Source organism: Nansenia antarctica (genome assembly GCF_963989245.1).
Source record: "Nansenia antarctica genome assembly, chromosome: 7".
Classification (NCBI taxonomy): domain Eukaryota; kingdom Metazoa; phylum Chordata; class Actinopteri; order Argentiniformes; family Microstomatidae; genus Nansenia; species Nansenia antarctica.
In genome coordinates this window covers 62,066,608-62,091,309 of record NC_137677.1, presented here as the reverse complement: position 1 = coordinate 62,091,309, position 24,702 = coordinate 62,066,608, and the positions used below count along the sequence as shown (strand labels likewise).

Below are 24,702 nucleotides of genomic sequence, written 5' to 3'. Positions count from 1 at the left end.
GCCCTTTCATAATCTGGAAAAAATATAGGATATTTACCCTCAGTAATGGTGCATGGTCAAACGTTCTGGCCACAATACTATCCCTATGGTAACAATACTATCGCTATGGGAACGAGTTGAAAGTTCATAGTCCACTGTCAGGCAAAATAACCTTATCGAGACTTTTTAAACTGTTCAAAATATCCCAAATAATGCGAAATAGTGTACATTTACCATAATTCATTATTATCATTACACTTACTGCTGAAAACGGTCAGTGTCTTCTTCTTAGAAACAATAGCATGTATGCAGTTATCATATGACAAGCATAAACGGTTGTACAGCCAGCACATCAAAAGAGGAAGCTTAATAATAAACACATATTCATAAATACGCTCTGGAAATCTGCTCTGGTTTCAATGTCATCAACGGCAGCGTTCTGAAATCAGTTAATTTACGAATGGTCAGTAAAAGTCGTTACAAACTAATTGTAAATATGGTGGACACCAACGATAACATTACCATAATTTCGCTGGCGGCCAACAACTTTACGTTATCATGTTAACATTAACGTTGACATTAGCTAGCTTTCTTTTGCTAACTTTAGTGACGTTGACAGTAGATACTCATTAACTAACGTTGCCATTTTCATCTTTTAAAATTCATTCAAATGAACGTTAATTCATCCCATGTATAAACATGATTATTACCTGTTTTGTTACACGTAGATGCGTGTTGAATAATACTCTCTAGAGTACCAATCAAGCCGCAAACATAACATTTTGCAACGACTTGCTCCGACATAATATAGATTGGAATGTTCAGATGTTCGGACAACTGTCAGCGCGATGCACAAAACATGCCGGCATCGATATGAGGAATCGATAACTTCAGAGGCATACGACTCCAATGCATCGAACAATTTGTAACCGGTTCTCAACTGGAACCGGCTCTCGATTCCCATCCCTAATCCTGAGCAGTCATACACAAGGCCAAGTTATGTCACTGAAAATGTTCTTTTTGGTCCCACACGCCAATAGAAACAAATAAAGATTCCTTGATTGCAGACTGCTTGAATGAAAATGTTGCATATAGGGGGCATATTGCTGTGTGAGTTGGCCTTTATAACTTTCACATCACAGTTCTGGCAATTCTTTGATACAGAGCCATTACATTGGGACAAAGGGAAATCAAACTTGAACAAACCATTTTGCTGATATGCAAATCAGGCTAATTTAGTTAACAAAAGCTTTCCCTCGTCGGCACATTCTACATTTCGATATAAACCTCCGCAGGGCTGCAGCTGAGTGGGAGGTGAGCAATAACATAAAAAAAAATGGGGAAGGTAAGAAGGAATCTTATTGAACAGATAATTCATACATGTCTTTAAACCTTTAGGAGAAGCTATACTTGACAGAAACCAGCGATTATTCATACTAAATTCTTTGGTTCTAATGACAACTTGTGAACTCAGCAATTAATTTGTCATTTTGGGTAGATTTTATATATACATATAATATTGAGAAAAATAAATCTACTTTTGCTAAATTATTTGATAAATCTTTCAACTTGATAAATGCCAGTTGGTGACTAGTGTGCATTTTGTGTATTCCGGCATTGCCAGAGCAGCTGATCTTTCAGATATCTCACTTGGGAAGAGGTGCAGTATTAGCAGAACGGCTTGTAGCTTACCAGGAATCTCTCTGTTTCTCTCCCTCTCTCCAGATTACGTTCTTTGAGGATAAGAGTTTCCAAGGTCGTAGTTATGAGTGCAGCAGCGAGAGCCCAGACCTGCACTCATTCTTCAGCCGCTGTAACTCCATCCGGGTGGAGAGTGGCTGCTGGGTGCTGTACGAGCGCCCCAACTACGCAGGCTACCAGTACATCCTGACCCCCGGGGAGTACCCTGACCACCAGCAGTGGATGGGCTTCAACGACAGCATCAAATCTTGTCGCTCTATCAAAAACGTAAGACTTCCAATAAGTACAGTATAACAGTGTAACCCCCTGTCTCGTGCAATAACAGAAATCATCGCATCTGATTAGTGCTGGTGGACGTTGCCTTTTAGTTATTAGACGTTGACTTGAAGCAAGGAGTATATACTGTATATACACTCAACATCTTCAGGAAACCATTTTGCTGCTTTGCACCCCCCCCCCCCTCCTGCAATTTTCCTCCCAGTCTTAAGCCTTTCTCGATCTTAGATTTTCTTTCCATTAGATCAATCACTAATTAGATCATTTATTTGATCGCTGTAGGTTTCAAATTTGGCAATTAGGATGTTAAAAAGTGTCTGAGCAGATTTGGGTGCAGATTTGGGTGCCCAGCTGCAGTGGAATGCCATAGGGTGCACCAACCAGGCAGTAATCAGCCGAAAGCCAATAGACAATAAGAGGAGATAAAAGGCTCATGCTTTGGCAGCGGTTAGCCTCACGTCCGTGCCCATGCACATCACTTGTTGAAGGAAACCAGGAAAACAGCCAAGAAACCCATTTAAAGAGGCATCCCAAAAGTCTCATTAAGTTTTAGCGCGCCGCACACAAGCTACGTAAATGGCATCTCAATCTTATGTATTCATAATATCATGTGATTAATGAGGGTTATTGAGTGTAATGTGTGATGTGTGATGTGTGTTTTGTTTTCCAAAGGTCTATGGAAATTCCTGGAAGATCCGATTCTATGACAGGCCAGATTTCGGAGGCCAGATGGCAGAGTGGAGTGAGGATTGCCCATCGGTCACTGAAGCCTTGAAGTTCCGCGAGTTCCACTCCTGCGTGGTGACGGACGGCGCCTGGGCCTTCTACGAGCAGCCCAACTTCAGGGGCCGCCAATACTTCGTGGAGCGCGGCGATTATCGTAACTTCACGGACTGGGGTGCCACCTCCCCCGCCGTGGGCTCCTTCCGCAGGATCACAGAGTTCTAGAGCCCCCCCTTGACCCCCTTCCTCCCTGAAGACCCTCCGCTGTTCCCTTCTGACACCACCCACCTATGTGTGTGAGCGTTGGAGTCCAACAAATAAAACCCTGTCTGATCCGCACATTATGCTGTTGTCATTATTACTACTCTGTCGTTATTACATACAGACGTCTTCAAAATCAACACAAGCAGACACCATGCAGCTTGGTCAAGTCAAGTTTAATTGTATAGCACATTTTTTCCCTACACAAGGCAACTCAAAGTGCTTTACATAATATATTGAAAGGCATATTAAAATAAATTAGAATTAAAAAAGAATGTCTTCAGTTGTCTTCAGTTATCTCATGACTGCCAGCATGCCACCACGACCTGTACTGGAATACACTAGCATAGAATACTTCATTATCTTCAGAGGAAAAGCAGGTTACACAAACAAACAAACGCACAAGTACTGTAGGCCTACAGGTCATGTAGAACCAAACACACAGTGTCCAAGTAGACACAAACAGACAAAGTAGATCAAATACAGGCTAATTAGTTAAGACTGGGACGGCTGTGGAGCAGGAGGTAGAGTCGCCGTCTAATGATCACAAGGTTGGCAGATCGGCGGTTCGAGCCCCGGCTTTGCCACATGTCAAAGTGTCCTTGGGCAAGACACTGAACCCCAGAATTGCTCCCAGTGAGCGGGCCGGCCGGCGCCTGGCATGGCAGCTTGCCGCCATTGGTGTGTGAATGTGTGTGTGAATGGGTGAATGAGAGGCCGTTGTAAAGCGCTTTGGAGCAGCTTTGGAGCAGCTTTGGAGCAGCAAAAAAGGCGCTATATAAGTGCAGTCTATTTACCATAAAAGACCCTGAAACCCTATAGCCTACTGCAGTTCAAGAAGTAGACACACACCTCATTGCAATTCATCTGATTTAATCATATGGAATACAATCCCATCTCTATGTACTGTAATCAACACCCACACACAGGTACAGTAGAATTCAAGGTAAATAAGGTGAAAGGTGTTCTCAGGGACCTGCTGCAAACTGAGATTTTAACTGAGACCGGTTTTAACTGAGACAGGCCAGTCTAAATATAACACATTGAAACATCTGTAATGTTACTTTTAATATTTTCCTGTATAATAAGAAGGAAATGATGGTCAAAAGTGTTGGAGAGGGCCATGGAAATTCACAATGTGCTGTGAATATAGGTTCAACTCTTGGATGAATACAGTACAGTACAATCGCTGCACACAACATAACCCTGATAGGACTCACAAGGAAAACAAGGAACTGTTAACCTGCACTGATGCACACAGAACCGGGCAATCCAGGAAGTTAGTTTACTGTTCTGAGAGTGTGTGAGAAAAATATCTTTAATACAACAATGATGGTATTATGTTCACTGAAGACTGTATGAATAACAAGAATGGAAGGTGACTAAAACGGCAGGTGTCAGATAGAGAGACCCTCACCCCCTTCTCTCCAAGGCTAATAATAATAATAATAATAATAATAATAATAATAATAATACCTTTTATTTATGGGCGCCTTTCAAGGCTCTCAAGGACACCTTACAAGACAGTTTAAAACCACATATCAAAACATTAAAATCAACAAAGCAAATGAGATTTTAAAAAAAACGCAAACAAAATACAGGAGATCAAACCAAGTAAGCCATTGTGAAAAGGTGTGTTTTAAGACAGGATTTGAAAGTGGTGAAGAGTGTCAATATTGCAAATGTTAGGTGGCAGAGAGTTCCAGAGGCGGGGAGCAGAACGGCTGAAGGCTCTAGATCCCATAGTAGTCAGGCGGGCAGAAGGGTTGACAAGTTGGTTGGCAGAGGAGGCCCTGGTCTCTCTGGACTCTAGAACTCTGGTCTCTCTGGACTCTAGAACCCTGGTCTCTCTGGACTCTAGAACCCTGGTCTCTCTGGACTCTAGAACTCTGGTCTCTCTGTACTCTAGAACTCTGGTCTCTCTGGACTCTAGAACCCTGGTCCCTCTGGACTCTAGAACTCTGGTCTCTCTGTACTCTAGAACTCTGGTCTCTCTGGACTCTAGAACCCTGGTCTCTCTGTACTCTAGAACCCTGGTCTCTCTGTACTCCAGAACTCTGGTCTGTCTGTACTCTAGAACTCTTGTCTCTCTGGACTCTAGAACTCTGGTCAGGCTGAAGCATATGAATAGAAGCATACAGTACTAGACCTTCGGTCTCCAGATAAATATCATTGAAATTCTCCAATGAATACGTGTCATTATTGATATTGACAATAGAGGAGAGCGTATATTTTCATGTAGTGATGGTTTAAGGAAGGTATATAAGCTGTCCCTGTCCAAGTAATGGCAGCCAGAAATGGCAGTCTCTTTGGTCCAATACCGTTCCTCACGCAGAATGTATACTAGTCATGACTTCCTGTAGAAGTAGGACAGCTCTGAAGGCTAGGAATCAAAGCAGTGACAGCAGCTGGTGAAAGTGGGAACAAGTCGGCAAGCAACCAAATGTTCAGACCTTTATTAACGTTGTTGAAAATGAATTACAGGCTCGCTAGTCAAGCCAAAATCAATGCAATGCAATGGATTCGATGAGTAATCCCCACTACTACCTAGTTAGTGTAGAGTAGTGGGGGGATTACTCACCGAATCCATTGCACTGCAATATTTTGGCTTGACTAACGAGTGTGAATATTTTTGATGTAGTGAGGGTTTGAGAAGGGTAGTGTCATAATTCCTTGTAGAAGTAGGAAAAAAAAAAAAGAACTGAAGCAAAAAAAGAAAAAAAGTTGAAAATGTTCTATGTAGCTTCGGTAGTAATCATTTACATCAATACTAGCCTTGACTTAAACGTTTATAAACGATAACTTCGGACATAAACCCAGTTCACTCATGTTCAGTTTAAATCGAGACACTGCAAGAACAGACTGTGTTTACTGATGCAAAAAAAAACAATTTTGTAGCCTATGTCTTTTCAGTACATTGAAAATCTGGGTATACTGTGTCTACCAGTAGTCAGCAACTCAACTGTCTCCTCCTACAGTCTACTGTAAATAAAAAAAATTAAAAAAAAAATCTGAATTGATAGAATTGAAAAATAATTCACCCCACCCCTGCCACACTCGCGTAACTAGTAACCATCTGAGGGTTTCTGTTTGCTCTCCAAGCTAAATGCCAGGCTTTAGCTCAGCAGGCTAACATTATTAGGGTATAGACAACACTGGGGTGGAACCCATTTAAATTATAACTCTGCTTCCTTTATTACAATGAAACAGTTAAAGTGTTAACTATTGTTCTCATGGAAAAAAGTAACCCCTTCTCATATTTTCTATGCATTGTGTTGACGTTTTTTGTGTTTGTAAACAATAGAGTAACGAAAGCTTAGATTTAGCAAGAATCAATGGGTATATACTTTATAATTATTTAAATGACCGTTCAGACCGAAAAGACTGATGTTCATTTAGATAGGGATACTGTGACTGAAATATGAGGTAATTGGTTGTAAGTGAATGAGTCTGTAGCACATGAAACATCTGTTATCACATTGTTTTAATTAGAAATAACATACTGTTTGATGTGTTACATTTAAATGTCATATTTTTATATAAAATATTTTCTACGATTAATGTTTGCCTCCAGCTGACCTACTGCTGCACTAGTTTGCATACAACATCCACTGATGTTTGGATACATGGCACTTTCCACCTGCCATTGTCTGTGTATCGGTGATTCAGTGCTTTAGAACAATGAGTTGAATCTAGATAAAAATTTGAATAGCTGATTGAAATATCTGATTCATTTTATGCTAACCATGTGGCCAGTGGTATTGTCCCTACCATGTATAAAGAGTATACTCCCAGGCCCAAGCTGTAGTGGTGGTGTCACTGTGCCTGCTGTCCAACTGAACTCAGAGATGGAGAAGGTGAGCTAGTGTGTTTACGTAAGGCAGGTGATTTCTGCCCCTGGTTGGCTGAACATTCCAGCTGTGATGTCACAATCACAGCACTTCTGGAATGCCCTTTTTTCTTTTTTTTTTTTACGAGATTGCTTGGGTCAGATCTATATTCTTGATAATGAACAACTGTACATGAATGGAACATGGAAACACATAATGACCAACTCAACTCAATCTTCTCTTCTCCCTATGCTCTAGATTACCTTCTACGAGGACAGGAACTTCCAGGGGCGGTCTTACGACTGCAAGGGGGACTCCGCCGACCTGCACAGCTTCTTCACACGATGCAACTCTTGCAAGGTGGAGGGTGGCTGGTGGGTCCTGTACGAACGTCCCAACTACATGGGGTATCAGTACATCATCGGCCCAGGGGAGTACCCCGACTACCAACGCTGGATGGGCTTCAATGACTGTGTCAGGTCCTGTCGGGTCATCAGAAATGTAGGTCTTGTAGAGAGATCTAACATGAGATTGAATGGTAAAGGCAGAGGCTTGGATATACAGTACGTGTAGAATGTGTATTATCTTACAAAGGGGTAGAACAACAAGACACCCTGTATAAACAGAGTGTACAAAGGATGACACTTTATTGCTAATGTTTTTTTTGTAATCTATGCACAACATTACAGAGTTTAATAATAAACCCTCAATGTAATTACATAAGTTCTTGTGTGTGTGTGACCTTGTTTCAGGCCAGCGGCCCCTATAAGCTGAGGCTCTACGAGAGGCCCAACTTTGACGGCCAGTCTCTGGAGGTGACTGAGAACATGGCCTCTCTTCAGGAACGCTGGCACAGCCGCGAGGTCCAGTCGTGCAAGGTGGTGGAGGGCTCCTGGGCGTTCTTTGAGCACCCCAACTTCCGCGGCCGCCAGTACCTTCTGGAGAGGGGAGAGTTCCGTCGCTATACGGAGTGGGGAGCTCTGCACGCCACTGTGGGTTCCATCAAACGCATCATGGAATTCTAAACTACTACTATGGAATGCTAGCTGCGTTCCTTTGGTGTGATGCATTCCAATAAATCTGTTTGGTGATAATATTATTACTATGCAGTTATTTACAGTACATTAAGTATGCATGGAGGAGGTTATACAGCAGTTACTCAGGAGTTCGGCACTTGGTATTATATATCTTGAAACAATTACATAACACAAACACATAACTTGTATTATAATGCAGTCTAAATTAATATATACCTGTAATTATAGCCAGAGACATATCCTGTATGGTCCCCTTATAATGTCTTATGATCAAGTTATCAGCAGCCATTTTGAGACAGTTAAAAAGAATTAAAAAAACACAACAACAATAATAATAATAATAATAATAATAACAATAATAATAATAATAATAATAATAGTAATAATAATAATAATTATAATAATTATAATGGTTCACTACATGCTTATTAAAGCAAGCCAAGATGCATCATACTTGGTTTGTTTTGAGTAAACCCTTACACAAATGTGTAGTTAGTTTGTAAATTACTACACACTGTATACCATGAAATGTATTCAGAGAAATATAAGTGACAATTTCAAGGTGTTCTCTGGGATTGTCCGGTCGGTTAACTGAGACATTTTTAACAATAGTAAAAATTAACATAAAAAAAAGAAAATATTAGAGATACGCTAATAGAGACATGCTTTTTAAAACATATTTCTGCGCTATCCTAACATATTTACTGTAAGCATCATGTAACCTTACATTGTGTTACCACATACAATATACTGCACCTGCTTAGTAACACTGTAATTACTGGAGCAACATTGTATTAATTAATTAATAAATTATTCTGTTGCATAGCAATTTATAACATATATGTAGTATACATGTTACGGTACATGTGGGAAAACTAGGGTTAGGGTTAGGTGCTGGGGTGACTTGGTACATGCTGGCATGTCTAACCCTAACCCTAACCTTAACCCTAACCCTAACCCTACCCCTAACCTTAACCCTAGCACCCTAGCACCTAACCCTAACCCTAGTTTTCCCACATGTACCGTAACACATACTGTATATGTAATTGACGGGTTGGTGTTATTACACAAGTGGAATAAGGAATTACAATGTTGATACAATGTTATTTCTAAAATGATGATAGAGTTTATTTTGTACTGACCTGGTCTGTCCTTGGTTCAGACCAAGTCAATTATAAAAAATAATAGAGAATAGAACAGGTATAGCTGTGAATACGGTTATATATCTACTCTAATGTGAAATACTGTCCTAAAGATGATGTCCTATGCATAAGTGATAAATAGGCAAGGCAAGGCAAGGCAACTTTATTTGTACAGCACATTTCATACAACAGGGGCGATTCAAAGTGCTTTACATAAAGCATAAAAGAAATACAGCAAGATGAGGATAGTAAGAAAATAAAAATTACAAGATAGCTGTGAGAGCAATGCATATGCAAACATTTTTGTTCTAACATTAATTTCCTCTCTCTATTTTCTTTTCACTTTATTCACTGCATTGTTGAGAGGTAGCTCGTAAGCATTTAATTGTATGTTTACAACTGTATCCTGTGCACATGATAAATGAACTTTTACCTGATTTGACTCCTATGGAACATATTATTATATAAAGTCTTACGTGCAATGATTTTGATGTATAGATGTTTTCAGTTACTTCATATGAATGTACTTATTGTAAGTCACTCTGGATAATAAAGTCATAATAGTAATAAGAGTGCTAAATTACTAAAATGTAAATGTAAATGCATAAATTCTAGAGTTCATATTGTGTGGGATGGCAAGGGATGACCACTGATCACAGTAAGAACTAATGGCTGCAATGAATCGTCTCTCTCCTGTCTGTCCTTGTATGTCTGTTTGTGTTGTGTGTGTGGGCATGGCCAGCCTCTGGTTCCCTGTCTCGTTATCTGTCCTCAGATCAGACCCTACCTGCCCTGCCTGTATGCCCACCTGCCCTGTCAGCCCGGCCTACCTGCCTACCCTGCCTTCCCCACTTATCCAGCCTGCCATTCCTCCCTGCTTTCCTCATTCCCCTATTACCCCCTCATTAAAAACCCTTTCATTGACATTATCTGTCCTGACTCTGTGTTCTGCACCTGGGTAAGTAGCTAAGCCATAACAGTACAATCTGACCATGACAAACCAAGCAGACAGAAGCAGTCACCCAAGTCCTTAATCATCAAGGCACCTAGCCCTTAATCATCAAGGCGTCTTTCTGGGCCAACATTCACCAAACCTGCACCAGCAGGGAGGCTCATCAGGCTCGTCTGGAGGAGGCTTACAGGGACATGTCTAAAGCCTGAAGGATCGCTCTCTTTGTTAGCAAATGTAGCACTCCAGCTAGCGCTCAGACTCCCATCTGTTCTGGTCACTCGGGAGAAAGGGTCGGCTTGTTAGTAATATGAATGAATGAATGAATGAATGGTCTTTATTGTCATTGCTACAGTACAGGTACCAAACAACGAAATTTAGGAGGGGTGGCTCCCCTGGTGTTAGGAAAGGGGAAAAAAACACTTTTTAAAAAAAATCACAAGAAGGGAAGGAGCTGGTTTACATAAATAAAGGCTATGTACACTATCCACTGTACTATACTGTACAGATAGACGACTAGGGTTGTCATATTGCACAATAGTGTTATTTCACATTTATTTAAAGTGTCGCAGTTTGCAGGCTTGAAATGTACATGTTTGTGCCTCAGCACTACACCTGATTTTTTCAGTCCAGCAGCTGCCATCAATCCGTCCAGACTGTCCAGGGCCCCGAACCTAGGTCTTTGCTGTGGTCAGGGCCTGGACGGCCCTGTGGTAGAAGCTGTTCTTCAGTCTGTTTGTCCTTGCGGCCAAGGTCCTGAACCGCCTTTTCGAGGGCAGCCTGGTAAAGTGTTCGTACCCAGGGTGGGTCGGGTCCCTGGAGATCTTGGAGGCCTTCCTGAGACAGCGTGTGTTGTACAGCTCTTCCAGAGAGGGGAGGGGGGCGCCGGTGATCTTCTGTGCTGTTCTCACGACTCTCTGTAGCGCATTTCTCTCCGCTGTTGTGCAGCTGGAGAACCAGTTGCAGATGCCGTAGGTGAGGATGCTCTCCACTGCGCCGCGGTAGAAGGTCACCAGTATCTCCTGCTTGCTGTGTTCCTTCCTGAGGACTCTCAGGGTGTATAGCCGCTGTTGTGCCTTCTTGATGGTGGCTTTTGTGTTGTCCTTCCAGGTCAGGTCATCCCGCATGTGCATCCCCAGGAATCGGAGGGTTGAGACTCTCTCCACGCTCTCTCCGTCGATGAGCAGGGGCTGGATCTCGGACCTTTTCCTCCTGAAGTCTACGATGATTTCCTGGGTCTTTGACTTGTTCAGCAGCAGGTTGTTAACCTTGCACAGCTTGCTCAGTTGCTCTACCTCATCCCTGTACGCCGCCTCGTCCCCCCCCGAGATGCATCCCACCACGGTGGTGTCGTCTGCAAACTTTACGATGGAGTTGCTGGGGTGGACGGGGGTGAAGTCGTAGGTGTAGAGGTTGTAGAGGATGGGGCTTAGCACGCAGCCCTGGGGGGACCCAGTGCTGAGTCTGAGGGCTGTGGAGGTGTGGGGGCCCACCCGCACCCTCTGGGGGCGGTCGGTCAGGAAGTCCTTGATCCATGCACATATAGAGTGTGATAGACCCAGGTCTAGTAGTTTGGTCACTAGCCTGTCTGGAAGGATGGTGTTGAAGGCGGAGCTGAAGTCCACAAAGAGCAGTCTCGCGTAGCTGTTTCCCCTCTCCAGGTGGGATAGAGTGGCGTGGAGAGTCGTCGCGATGGCGTCCTCTGTGGACCTGTGGGCTCTGTAGGCGAACTGGTATGGATCCAGGTTGGGCGGGAGGCGTGTGAGTATGTGGGCCCGGACTAGTTTCTCGAAGCACTTCATGATGATTGGTGTGAGTGCCACCGGGCGGTAGTCGTTTAGGCAGCTCACCGTGCTTTTCTTCGGGACTGGGATGATAGTTGAGGTTTTCAGGCAGGGTGGGATGGTGGCCTGGGACAGGGACTGGTTGAAGATGTTGGTGAAAACCCCGGCCAGCTGGTCGGCGCAGTCCCTCAGCACCCGTCCCAGGACGCCATCCGGCCCCGAGACTTTCCTGGGGTCCACCGCCTTCAGCACGCGTCTCACTTCATGCTCTGTGAGGGTGAGGCTGCTGAGAGCTGGAGAGAGTGGTGTTTGTGTTGTGGTTACCTCCGTTCGCCCCTCGTCGAACCGGGCGTAGAAGGTGTTCAGCTTTCCCGCCAGCAGGGGGTCGTCCTCTGCGGCTGTGAGCCTGTTGGCTCTGAAGTTTGTCATCTGCTGAACCCCCTGCCACATCCGCCTGGAGTCGTTGCTCAGGAGGCATTCCTTAATCTTCTCTCTGTGGTCTGCCTTGGCCGCTTTAATTCCACGCCCTGGTGGTGCTGTACAGCGGTGTGATCTTCCCTGCGAAGAAGGCGTTGTCCCTCTCGTTGATCAGTTTTTGGACCTTCCCAGTCATCCATGGCTTCGTGTTGGGGTAGACCCGGACCCGTTTGTCCACGGTGACTGAGTTCGTGCAGTTCACTATGTGGTTCAGAACCGACGACGTGTACTGTTCCAGGTCCTCATGCTCATATTCCTGCCATGGGGTGTCATTTAGGCAGATCTGCAGTGGGGCGGACCCTTCTGGCCAGGTTCTGACAGTCTTAGTGGTGATGGGAGCACTTTTCCCCATGGTAGCGTATGCTGGGATCAGGAGGATTGACACATGGTCAGACATGCCTAGATGAGCTAGCGGACTAGCCTTGTAAGCACGTTTGATGTTGGTGTATACCTTGTCCAGTGTTTTTTCTCCTCTTGTTGCACATTTCACATGCTGATAGAACTTGGGTAGTACTGCCTTCAGGTCGACATGATTGAAATCTCCTGCTATAATGTGAATTGCCTGTGGGTCTGTGCTTTGTTGACCACTGATGACGTCATATAGCCGCGCCAATGCTAGGCTACCGTCCGCGCTAGGCGCAATGTAAACACATGTAATGTACACCGCGTTGAATTCCCTCGGGAGGTATGTGGGTCGGCATTTAACAGTCAAGTATTCCAGGTCTGGGGAACAGTGGCTACTTACAGTTTTCGTGTTTAAGCACCACAATAGGAGGAATACCAATGAGCCGAGTTGCGAATCCCTCTCTCTCTCACATCCCCCACTCAGAGCCAGTCCTAGTCCTGGAGCCAGTCCTAGTCCCAGAGTCAGTCCTAGTCCTAGAGCCCGTCCTAGTCCCAGAACCTGTCTTGGAGCCAACCCCTGAGCTGGAGTCAGTCCTAGTCCCAGAACCTCTCCTGGAGCCAGTCCCCCAAGCTGGAGCCAGTCCCAGAGCCATTCCTAGAGCAGCAGGCAGTCCCACATGCTGACCTTCTCACCTAGGAGATCCTCCCTGAGCCCTGAGCCATTCCAGAGTCCCTCCTCTCCTCAGCCCCCGTCTTCAGCAAGCAGCGGGCCCACATGCTCCTGTGTTGGAGGACCTGGAGACATGCGTCTGTGTTGGAGGACCAGAGACATGCGCCTGTGTTGGAGGACCTGGAGACATGCGTCTGTGTTGGAGGACCTGGAGACATGCGTCTGTGTTGGAGGACCAGAGACATGCGTCTGTGTTGGAGGACCTGGAGACATGCGTCTGTGTTGGAGGACCTGGAGACATGCGTCTGTGTTGGAGGACCAGAGACATGCGTCTGTGTTGGAGGACCTGGAGACATGCGTCTGTGTTGGAGGACCTGGAGACATGCACCTGTGTTGGAGGACCAGAGACATGCACCTGTGTTGGAGGACCAGAGACATGCGTCTGTGTTGGAGGACCAGAGACATGCACCTGTGTTGGAGGACCAGAGACATGCGCCTGTGTTAGAGGACCTGGAGACATGCGCCTGTGTTGGAGGACTAGAGATATGCGCCTGTGTTGGAGGACCTGGAGACATGCGTCTGTGTTAGAGGACCTGGAGACATGCGTCTGTGTTGGAGGACCTGGAGACATGCGTCTGTGTTAGAGGACCGGAGACATGCGTCTGTGTTGGAGGACCCGGAGACATGCGTCTGTGTTGGAGTACCGGAGACATGTGTCTGTGTTGGAGGACCTGGAGACATGCGCCTGTGTTGGAGGACCTGGAGACATGCGCCTGTGTTGGAGGACCTGGAGACATGCGTCTGTGTTGGAGGACCAGAGACATGCACCTTTGTTGGAGGACCTGGAGACATGCGTCTGTGTTGGAGGACCTGGAGACATGCGCCTGTGTTGGAGGACCAGAGACATGCACCTTTGTTGGAGGACCTGGAGACATGCGCCTGTGTTGGAGGACCTGGAGACATGCGCCTGTGTTGGAGGACCCGGAGACACGCCTCTCTGGTTCTCTGTCTCGTTATCTGTCATGAGTTCCACCTGCTGGTTCTGCACACCTGAGGATTACTGGCTTCATCTCCTCTCGCTGTATGAACCCAGGCTTCCCTCCACTCTGGGTCAGATTGTTGTTTAACGTTGCCAAGTTAGTCTTACGCTCGTCATTTCTATAGTCTCGCTATTACGCTAGCGCCAGTGTGTTTATGTTTTTTCTGACCGCTGTTTCCCTGTGCTCCATTCTTTATTCTATTCCATGCATCACAATCATTCTGTCCTCCAATTTCTACCTCCACCTTTTATCTTTTTTTTTTCTTTTTTTTTTTACAGTAGGCTACTATAATTGTAAAAGCATTTAGTAGCATGATAAGACATCATATTCCATCTACCGTATCTGTGCTTATCTATAACGTTTGCAAGCTCGCTCTAAACATGAGTTTTATGTGGGGGGAGGGTGGGGAATGAGCGTTCCAATGAACCTGTCCGTTCCTCTGCAGATGTTAAAGCTAGCAGGCGGCATCCACGTGGCCAGAGGTCAGAGGTCAACCCCACCGCAGCCATCACACTACCAGCTGATGGAAAACAATTTAATTGGATCAATCAATATTTTTCTGGAATCAGCCATTGTTAGATCAAAAGGTCAGCATCTATATAATGACGGCATAAACATTGTATGAAACAGGGGTGCACTTTAAAACAATCGCAGCATCAGCTATTGTGCCGATATAAATGCTGAGGCTATTCAAATGACAATGATTCCCCTGGCAGTGCATTTCAATGTCCCACATATATAAATTGTCACCCATGCCAGTGGCGATACGGTGTATGTCAAAGGGAGGTGTAAACATTCAGTAATCAAAAAGTCTGTGATATACTGTCACCCCAAACATGGACCGCAATGAAAAGGTAGGTCCCCAGTCGTTTTCATCCACCCCCCCTTCTCTATATTCCTACCTAGCCTACCTCTGTCTCATCCTGTACCCCTGTCACCCATCCCCACCCACCTCCCCTCTTTCTCATTCCACAGATCACCTTTTATGAGGACAGGAACTTCCAGGGGCGCTCCTATGAATGTAGCAGCGATTGCCCAGAGCTGAACTCCCATTTCAGCCACTGCAACTCCATCAAGGTGGAGAGCGGGTCCTGGGTGCTGTACGAGAGACCCAACTTCATGGGCTCCCAGTATGTGCTCACCAGGGGGGAGTACCCTGACTACCAGCGTTGGATGGGCTATAACGACAGTGTCAGGTCCTGTCGCTTGATCCGAAACGTGAGTCTAGTGGGTTGTCCTGAAGATGGGAGCTCTAGTGCCAGGCAATTTTGAGTCAATGCTGATATTGCACAATAGAATTTTCTCTTTTTCTCTCTCTCTCTCTCTCTTCCTCTCTCGTCATACATTTATGCATAGAGATACTGTACACATGCAGGTAAACACACAGACACACATGCCTGTGTTCTGTGTGCAGCCACGAGGAAGAGGGATAGAGACAGTGGCTGGTGGAGGTGGAAATCGGAGGACGGGTTCATTATAACTCATTCCATGCATTACAATGAGCCTGTCCTCAGATTTCTACCTCCATCTCCAATCTAAGCTAAGCATTGCAGCCAAGCTTACGGTCACACAGCTCGATAGATGGTTTTCCAAAAGATACAGAGTTCTTGTTTAGAGGATCTGAGAGAGAGAGAGATGCCTTTGATATGTTTCTATGCACACTATGTTAGAGATCATGTTTGATGAAATTACATGAAATGTAACAATGTTTTAAGGTTATCCTTTTGTAGTGCTGAGGGCGCGGGGTCGTCCTCAGCTTGTTGCAATGCATTGTGGGGATCTTCAATCATTTTCTGGCTTGTCTCTCCGTCAGCTCAATGATGACAACATTATTCAGCTCTTCTCTGAAGTGTTTGTTAGGATATCTGATCAGGTGCTTTTGGACAGGAGCCAGCATGCACTTCAGCATGCACTTCAGACAGTCACATACAGTAGCATACTAGTGTACATTCAGTATACCAAGCTTCCCTATGTGAAATCCCAGTATCTCACAGTATTACGGATTGCCTATACTGTATACTGTACAGGGCTAGCCTATATCATGCCATCATAGACACAAGATCAAGGGCAAAATTCCATTGAAAACGTCGACCTGCTATCCTGGGGAAAGTCGAAAACAGCGTTTTCTTCCTGCACAAAACTATACTGTATGTAGATACAGTATAGTCTTCTGGATTCACACTGCACACTTTGTTTCACTGGTTAGAACATTCAAACATGCATATTCTTTGCGAGAATAATAATCTTTTTACAAATCAAACCAAAGCGGTTTGTTGTTTGTCAAACCACCATGTCGGTATCCGATAAGCGATGCCATAATGGTCTCATCCATTGGTATATTGTACAAAGGCATTGAACCTATTTACTTTGGTGAACCCTCTTCCTTAATCCAAACCCCCCCTTCTGTGTTCCAGACCTCTGGCACATTCAGGATCCGTATCTACGAGCGTCCTGACTTCGCGGGTCAGATGATGGAGTTCTGCGAGGACATGCCCAACCTGCCCGAGCGCTGGCGTTACCGCGAGGTGCACTCCTGCAACGTGATGGAAGGAGCCTGGGTGTTCTACGAGCACCCCAACTACCGCGGCCGTCAGAACCTCCTGGAGAGGGGGGAGTTCCGCCGCTTCTCCGAGTGGAACGCCATGCACCCGAATGTGGGGTCCATCCGCCGGGTTCAGGACTTTTTAGAGCGTCAAGCCTAGTGCCTGTTTTACATAACTGTTATGTGCACATTTAATTAAAAAACAACAACATGATAGATGGACCCCTCTCTCTCGTTCTCTCTCTGACCCCTGCATGCATGCATGCATGTCCCCAAGTCCTCTCCACTGGTGTCACTGTTCCCAGGAGGAGATTCCAAAAGCATCCTTTCACTTTCATTAATACTTTGACAAATGAATTCCTGTGATATCAAACTGTCAGGAACTCCCAAAACATGATCATAGGCAGTCATGAGGACAGGATAACTCATGTTTATTTATTCACACACATAAATGATTACATGATTACAAACAGTGAAAGAGTAACATTTATATATATTAAAAACAAAAGTGTATATGCTGGTGAGGAAAGAAACCCCTCTAGGGTTTCTAACTTATATTATAACCTCACCATAACTTAAAGATTTAAAGTGTAACGGTAAGTGAGAAATGTTATGTTATGACATAGCCTACAAAATAGAATATTACACTTTGCTATTCCAGGACCTTTATCATTAATAATGTTATAGTTATTCTAGCTGTTATTTGACAAAAACCTCATTAAAATCATCATCTGTCATTGCAGAATTTGGAAAATGTAACAATCATTAAGTTTAATTTAGATTTGCAGCTGTAGGCGGTCTATGCGGTGGCACTGTAGGCTGTGTTCTTTCCACTGAGAGATGAACAGGTCCTTTACAGACCTGTGGAAAGGACGAATAGCATCGACCTCAGATTGGGAATTGAGAAACAGTCTGCTGACAAGGTCTCTCTTGAAAAAGAGATGTTATCTCAAAGAGACTAACCTGGATATAAAATATGATAAATATGAGTTATGAATCATGTATTATTTGTAGATAAGCAGGTAAGAGGATTTAGATATGTGTTACTATCTGTTCCTGTTCGATTTGATGTAGCAGTATTCTTCTGCTGCAACATTTGTTGGGGATCATTTTGTCTATAAATGAATTATTATTAATAATAATAATAATAATAATAACTCTAATTGATATAGCACCTTTCAAAAAACCTAAGGACGCTAAGGGAATGATCAGACAGACAAAACAGACAAAACAAACAAAGCAAACAAACAAAGCAAAACTGAAACATTGACTAGGGGCCAGGCCTTGGAGAACAGATGTGTTTTGAGGGCAAATTTGAAGGAGTCCAGGGTGGGGGCGTTGCGGATCACTATGGGTGATTATTCTACTGATTAATCTGATGTGATTTGCTTGGCTTTTTCTTTTCTTTTTTAAATAAAAAAATCTAGACAAGAAACCAAAGAATGAGTAATAGGGCACTTTAACAATTAAATCATGGCCGGCAAATCAAAGATGTGAGTCCTATTCCGATACGGTAGATTAAGACAAATCTACTTGGCACTTTTTTTATCTTAACCTCTTGCCCTTGTCCAAAAGTCATGCATTTTTCCAATAACAAGCGGGTGCCAAGTGCTCTTCCTGACATTGTTTCATGTCAGGGTTCACCTATTGAGCTTGTACCAAACTACAAATACCTTGGCATTCAACTGGACGACAGCCTCTCTTTTCAATTGCATATAGACAACCTTCTAAAGAAACTAAAATTGAAGCTAAGCTTTTTCTTTAGAAACAAGTATTGTTTCTCAGCTGCTGCAAGAAAACGTCTGGTTGCTGCCACCTTTCTGCCTCTCTTGGACTACGGTGATGTCTTGTACATGAATGCCTCTGCTACCTCTCTTCAACATCTGGATGCAGTTTACCATGGCGCGTTAAGATTCATTACAGGCTGTAAACCCCTTATACATCACTGTGTGCTATACTCTCTGGTTAACTGGTCATCTCTCTCTATCCGCCGAACCCTTCACTGGTATATTTTCATTTACAAATCCATCCTTGGTCTGCTCCCTTCCTACCTTTCTAACCACCTGTCACGCAAGCAATCCGTCTACGGCCTTCGCACACAGGACATCATCACATACTCCATCCCCTTGGTCCGGACCATGAAAGGCAAAAGGGCGTTCTCATTTGCAGCCCCTTCCTCTTGGAATTCATTACAGCAGAGTCTGAAACTGTCTCAGCTGATCCCTCTCTCCAGTTTCAAGCTCTTGCTGAGAGGCATACAGTGAGAGTCCATGATCTGTTCTTGCTATTAAGTTGCCTTACCTTTTGCCCATTACTGACCCCTCCCTGTCCCTAGATCTTTAGCTGTCTAGTTTTAGGTTTTTGTAGTTTTAGCTTAGTTTTAGATTATCTTAGACTGTTTTAGACTAGTTTTTGTTTTAGACTGTGTAGTTTTAGTTTAGTTTTAGTCTATACTGACGGAAAGTTTAGTTTATCTTAGACTATTTTAGACTATTTTTAGTTTTAGACAATGTAGTTTTTAGTTTAGTTTTTAGACTATGTAGGCCAGGTTTTGTATTGTATTTGTTTGTGGTGGATGTTGTATGCCTGTGAACAGGTCACACTTGAAAATGAGCCATTGGGGCTCAATATGTTTCTTACCTGTATAAATAAAGGTTAAAAATAAATAAAAATAAAATGTCCATACAGTATAAGAAAACCTTTCAAAAAATATGTCGTCATTTAGTCATTTATGTCAACTAAATGATAAGTTAATTAATCTGCTTGATTAATCAATTAATCTGTACAGCCCTTATTTATACTCACTGTCACTTCACATAAAAAATAATAATAATAATTATTATGAAGTGATGCAACACGGTCAGTGTCAGGAAGTCCCAAAAGAGTGTGTGTGCTCCATGCTGGAAAGGTTCCCGCCTTCTCTCTGTTCCCAGCTGCTCCTGGTTGGCTCCTCCTGTATTCTGCCATTGTGACATCATCTGTGATGATACAGATCAGTGGGCACTGGGCAGCATCTACAGGGGAGGTTGGTGGAGGCAGACATCGGGTGGACAGCGGGCCCATTGTGACACCGTTCCTCATTCCATTCCATGCGTTACAATGAGCCTGTCCTCCGATATCTACATCCCCCAGCCTGAGCTCCTCCCCTGAGCTACATGATGGTACAATGACTGTACCAGCTGGAGTGGGGGGTGGGGGGGTGGGGTGGGGTTGGGGTTGGGGTTGGGGGGGGGCTGAACTCACAGCTGGGTACAGTCAATGACAGTGGGTACAGTGCGCAACCCCATGGATGGAAGATGATCAATAGACCCATTAAACCTTTGAACAAAAGAGAGCGAGAGCGGCCTGATGACTCAGTCGGTTTTGCCAATAAGGGTCTGGCGCATGGCAGGCCTGTATTATGCTGACGCGAGCAGGACCTTGGCTCTATTAAACAACACTCAGCTTTCAACACAAAGGGGTCTCTGCCAGTCATTTCTCTAGCGGAGGTCACTGACCGCTGTATCGCTTGTTTACCTACCCCTCTTTTTAGCATCGGGTGCACACATGCGCAGAAGGAGGAGAGGACAGAGGCAGAGGAGAGAGAGAGAGAGAGAGAGAGAGAGAGAGAGAGAGAGAGAGAGAGAGAGAGAGGGAGAGAGAGAGAGAGTCAGGCTAGGGCTATACAGCGATGTGCAGTTTTACATTGAGCCCGAGAGCACCACCTCCTGTTTGTTGGGGTGTCACCACATCTGTGTTGTTACAGCATGGTCACGGGAGCCACACTCTCACTTTGGTCAAGAACTTAAGACCATTGATGCAGAGGGAGAAACTATCAGGCAATATTGAGGTGGAGCCACAGAACATCATGGTGTTAAATGTTTCAGAGAAGAAAAAAAAAACGTAACTCTCTTGCACACATGTTTTGTTTGTGGTCCTGAACTGACCCTGACCCCCTGAGTTCTTACAGTCCTAAACCTCCAGTTATTTCTTCCATTTGTGAGCTGCCTGACATCCCACCACATCATCACAGAGCTATTTATATCTTCTGCGGTCTGTGATAGGGCTCCGACTGAGAGGAATTACTTTAATCCCTGGGAAAGAATGTGAAAATAAAGAGTGATGAAATCCCTCTCCAGGCCTCTCTAGAGCTCTGCCAGGCTGAAGTGCACCTAATATGAGTAACACCCTAGGCCTACTAGGCCTACTCCCCCAATATCTATGTGGCTATATTTCAAGAACCCAGAGTACTTACTCCTTACGTTCCAACGACTGTTATCTCCTAAATGTCCCCAAAGTTCGCACTGAATTCGGCAAGCACTCCTTCATGCACTTTGTGCCCGCTGCCTGGAATTCATTACAGAGCACTCTAAACTTGAAAAAAAAATATTTATCCTGGAACATTTAAAAACCTTGTGAGTAACTTGGAATCAGCCTCGTATCGTTCTTGCCCCTGTTTTATATGAAAGTCCCATTATTTTATTCTATTTATTCATGTCGTTCTTGCTCCTGTTTTATATTTTATATGAAAGTCCCATTATTTTTATCCTATTGCTCTGATCAAATTGTATTTTGTTGTTGATCTGGTGTTGTTTTATTGTGTAATTGTGCTGTCTGTTGAAACTTGATGTTTTTAAGCTGCTGTGTTGGCCAGACTTCCCTTGAAAAAGAGATCATTGTATCTCAATGAGACCGACCCTGGTTAAATAAAGGCTAAATTAAAAATACAATTAAAAAAGCCTACACCTGACGTCAGACATTTTCAACAATCCTCCATGCAATATTCTTAATGGGCTGTTCAATACATGACGATCCCAGAGGCTCTTAATGCAATCGGAATAAATTGAGGCCCTTTTGATGTCCTGGCACATTTCACACTCCTTGGCACAGTTTAAAAATGATTTAGGCCGACAGTCCAGTATTACTAGGATGTTGCATAAGAGCACTTTGATCCTAAAGGATGCTGGCAGTAGATGGCACTGCAGTGTTTGGTCATGGAGACTAGCTTATTGTTTGTTGCCAATATTATGTTGATGTTGTGCCATTCTTTTCTGACCGTTGCTAGACGCTGTTCCAAGTTACTCTCAGCCATTAGATTATTAGACGATGAATTGAGAATCAAGGACCCCAATTGAAATAAGCCAGTGGCTTTCTTGGGTTTTTATCCTGTTAGTTGACCTTGTATGTAATATGTACTTTCATGTACCTACTTCTGCAAATCTTCTAATAAAGTTTTCAATCAATCAATCAAAAAGACTTGATCTGGTGGAGGTAGACATTGAGGACGAACTCATTGTAATGCATGGCGTGTTTGATACACCATGCATTACAATGAGTTTGATACACCATCATTCCATTCCATGCATCACAATTCGGTTGTTAAGTCTGACGTCAAACGTGACGTTTAGCCATTTCAAACCGGGGTGGTCTAGGGTGGTCTAGGGTGGACCAGGGTGGGCCAGGGTGGTCTAGAGTGGACCAGGGTGGGCCAGGGTGGCCTAGGGTGGTCTAGGGTGGTCTAGGGTGGTCTAGGGTGGACCAGGGTAGCTCAGGGTGGTCTAGGGTGGGCCAGGGTGGTCTAGGGTGGGCCATGGTGGTCTAGGGTGGTCTAGGGTGGTCTAGGGTGGGCCAGGGTAGGCCAGGGTGGGCCAGGGTGGACCAGGGTGGTCTAGGGTGGACCGAGGTGGGCCAGGGTGGTCTAGGGTGGGCCAGGGTGGTCTAGGGTGGTCTAGGGTAGGCCTGGGTAGGCCTGGGTGGACCAGGGTGGACCGAGGTGGGCCAGGGTGGACCAGGGTGGTCTAGGGTGGGCCAGGGTGGTCTAGGGTGGGCCAGGGTGGACAAGGGTGGACCAGGGTGGGCCAGGGTAGGCCAGGGTAGCTCAGGGTGGTCTAGGGTGGACCAGGGTAGCTCAGGGTGGTCTAGGGTGGGCCAGGGTGGTCTAGGGTGGTCTAGGGTGGTCTAGGGTGGGCCAGGGTAGGCCAGGGTGGGCCAGGGTGGACCAGGGTGGGCCTGGTTGGGCCAGGGTGGTCTAGGGTGGACCAGGGTGGTCTAGGGTGGACCGAGGTGGGCCAGGGTGGTCTAGGGTGGGCCAGGGTGGTCTAGGGTGGTCTAGGGTAGGCCTGGGTAGGCCTGGGTGGACCAGGGTGGACCGAGGTGGGCCAGGGTGGGCCATGGTAGGCGAGGGTAGGCCAGGGTGGTCTAGGGTGGGCCAGGGTGGTCTAGGGTGGTCTAGGGTGGTCTAGGGTGGACCAGGGTGGGCCTGGTTGGGACAGGGTGGGCCAGGGTGGACCGAGGTGGACCAGGGTGGGCCAGGGTGGGCCAGCGTAGGCCTGGGCTGAGTGTTTGATGCCATTCCTAATTCCATTCCATGCAGTACAATGCAGCCTGTCCTCAGTGGTGAAGTCTAGTTGTTTCTAGTGTTTCTCATATCGTTCATTTCGGAAACGCCATAAAAATAAATCTGCGCTCCCTGTCTAATGTTATATATATCTAACATTACATGTTATAAGGCTGATCTGTGCATGATAGTGCTGCATTTTCACATATGTCATGTCGCATCTCCCCCCGTTGATGATGGTATATGATACTATAGTCAGTCCCAATGGTCCAAAAGTCAAGTGCTTCGTAACACAGACAGGGTGAATTTTAGGAATGAAAGTGAAAGTTCTGTCACAAAACGCCTTTACGTATCCTCACACATTTTTAAGTGGGTATATGGACATCCTTGGCCTTTCCTAGTGGGTATACGGCGTAGTCCTGCGTATCACATAGACTACACCACTGCCTGTCCTCCGATTTGTTTCTACCAGCCTCCCCTGATCTGAATAATAAAACAATGTGCTGGTTGTTAAAATGTGCATGTCTATGTTGTGTATGTGCTTTATTGTGTGTGTGTGTTTTATGTTTCATAGGTCTGTCTCATGGTTAACTCCTACAATGTTTAAAATAAATAAACGACTACAATGTTCTTTCCATACCAATAGGTGGCAGCGTTGCTCATAAACGACGTTGACTGTCACTTGACTTTGGAAAATGAACACATAAGCCCCTTTCTCAATGGTTTGGAACACGACTCCTCTCCTCCTCTCCTCCTTTCCTCCTCTCCTCCTCTCCTCCTCTCATCCTCTCCTCCGTCTTCCAACTCTCCACAGAAAGCATTGGAGGAGGAGAGGAGAAGGGGAGGAACCTATCTATTTTCCTCCAATGCGTTTCCAGTAGGACACGAATGAGGAGAGGACTACATTTTCTAAAAATGATGTACGTATGATGTTTGTGTGGAGCCTCTCTCACTGGGGCACACTGGTAGCATCACTCTTCCGTAGTCGCACAGTTTCATCCTAGGAGGAGTTGTGAACTGGCCCCAATTAAGTGAGCACAGTCATGATTCACTACTTTTATGCTTCAGTGGCCCAGACAGGTTTTTGAAATAAGGTGAGCCAATAATTCTCTTTTACGGCAGATTGGTTTTTCTCTCAGATTTCAGTAGTGCGGGCCTAAGGAACAGCACGTCCCAGATGAGGGTGAGGGAGCTGGCAGGAGCAGCAGTCTGAATGCTGCTGACTATGTTAGGTCGTCTGTCCTCCATCAAGGCAGTCAATAAAAAACTACAATCACAGTAGGCCTAATCTTACAGTTATACAGCAAACATAGATCTGTGTAGTCTTTTTGTCATGCAAACACACACACGCACACACACACACGCACACACACGCACACACACACACACACACACGCGCGCGCACACACCCTAACCTTTGTGCAAAGGATTTACCAGGGAGCCTGACGTCAACCTGAGAAAAAGTATTGCCATGGAAACCCATCTCCCTCAGTTTCCCCCCATCCTGCCTGGATCTTTAGAAGCATGAATGCAGCAGTGTTCCCCTGACATCACACATTTTAACGTCTGCCATACCGTGATAATCTACCTTTAATGGAGCCTAAATGACTTTGTTGATGGTAGATAATCA

At 45.0% G+C, this 24,702-nt stretch overlaps 2 protein-coding genes across 2 annotated transcripts; both read left to right on the top strand.

Annotated features, from left to right (window-relative positions):
- Window positions 1-1,315: 1,315 nt before the first annotated feature.
- LOC308162864 (gamma-crystallin M2-like) lies at window positions 1,316-2,904 on the top strand (the record flags this gene model as incomplete). The annotated part of the gene is made up of 3 exons (XM_080537005.1): window positions 1,316-1,324; window positions 1,705-1,947; window positions 2,629-2,904. 3 exons carry the CDS (start codon window positions 1,316-1,318, stop codon window positions 2,902-2,904), a joined length of 528 nt encoding a protein of 175 aa, XP_080393131.1.
- Window positions 2,905-6,788: 3,884 nt separating this feature from the next.
- On the top strand, window positions 6,789-16,916 carry LOC308162863 (uncharacterized protein; the record flags this gene model as incomplete). The annotated part of the gene is made up of 7 exons (XM_080537004.1): window positions 6,789-6,797; window positions 7,029-7,271; window positions 7,523-7,778; window positions 13,251-13,729; window positions 13,819-14,145; window positions 15,190-15,432; window positions 16,629-16,916. 7 exons carry the CDS (start codon window positions 6,789-6,791, stop codon window positions 16,914-16,916), a joined length of 1,845 nt encoding a protein of 614 aa, XP_080393130.1.
- Window positions 16,917-24,702: the final 7,786 nt, after the last annotated feature.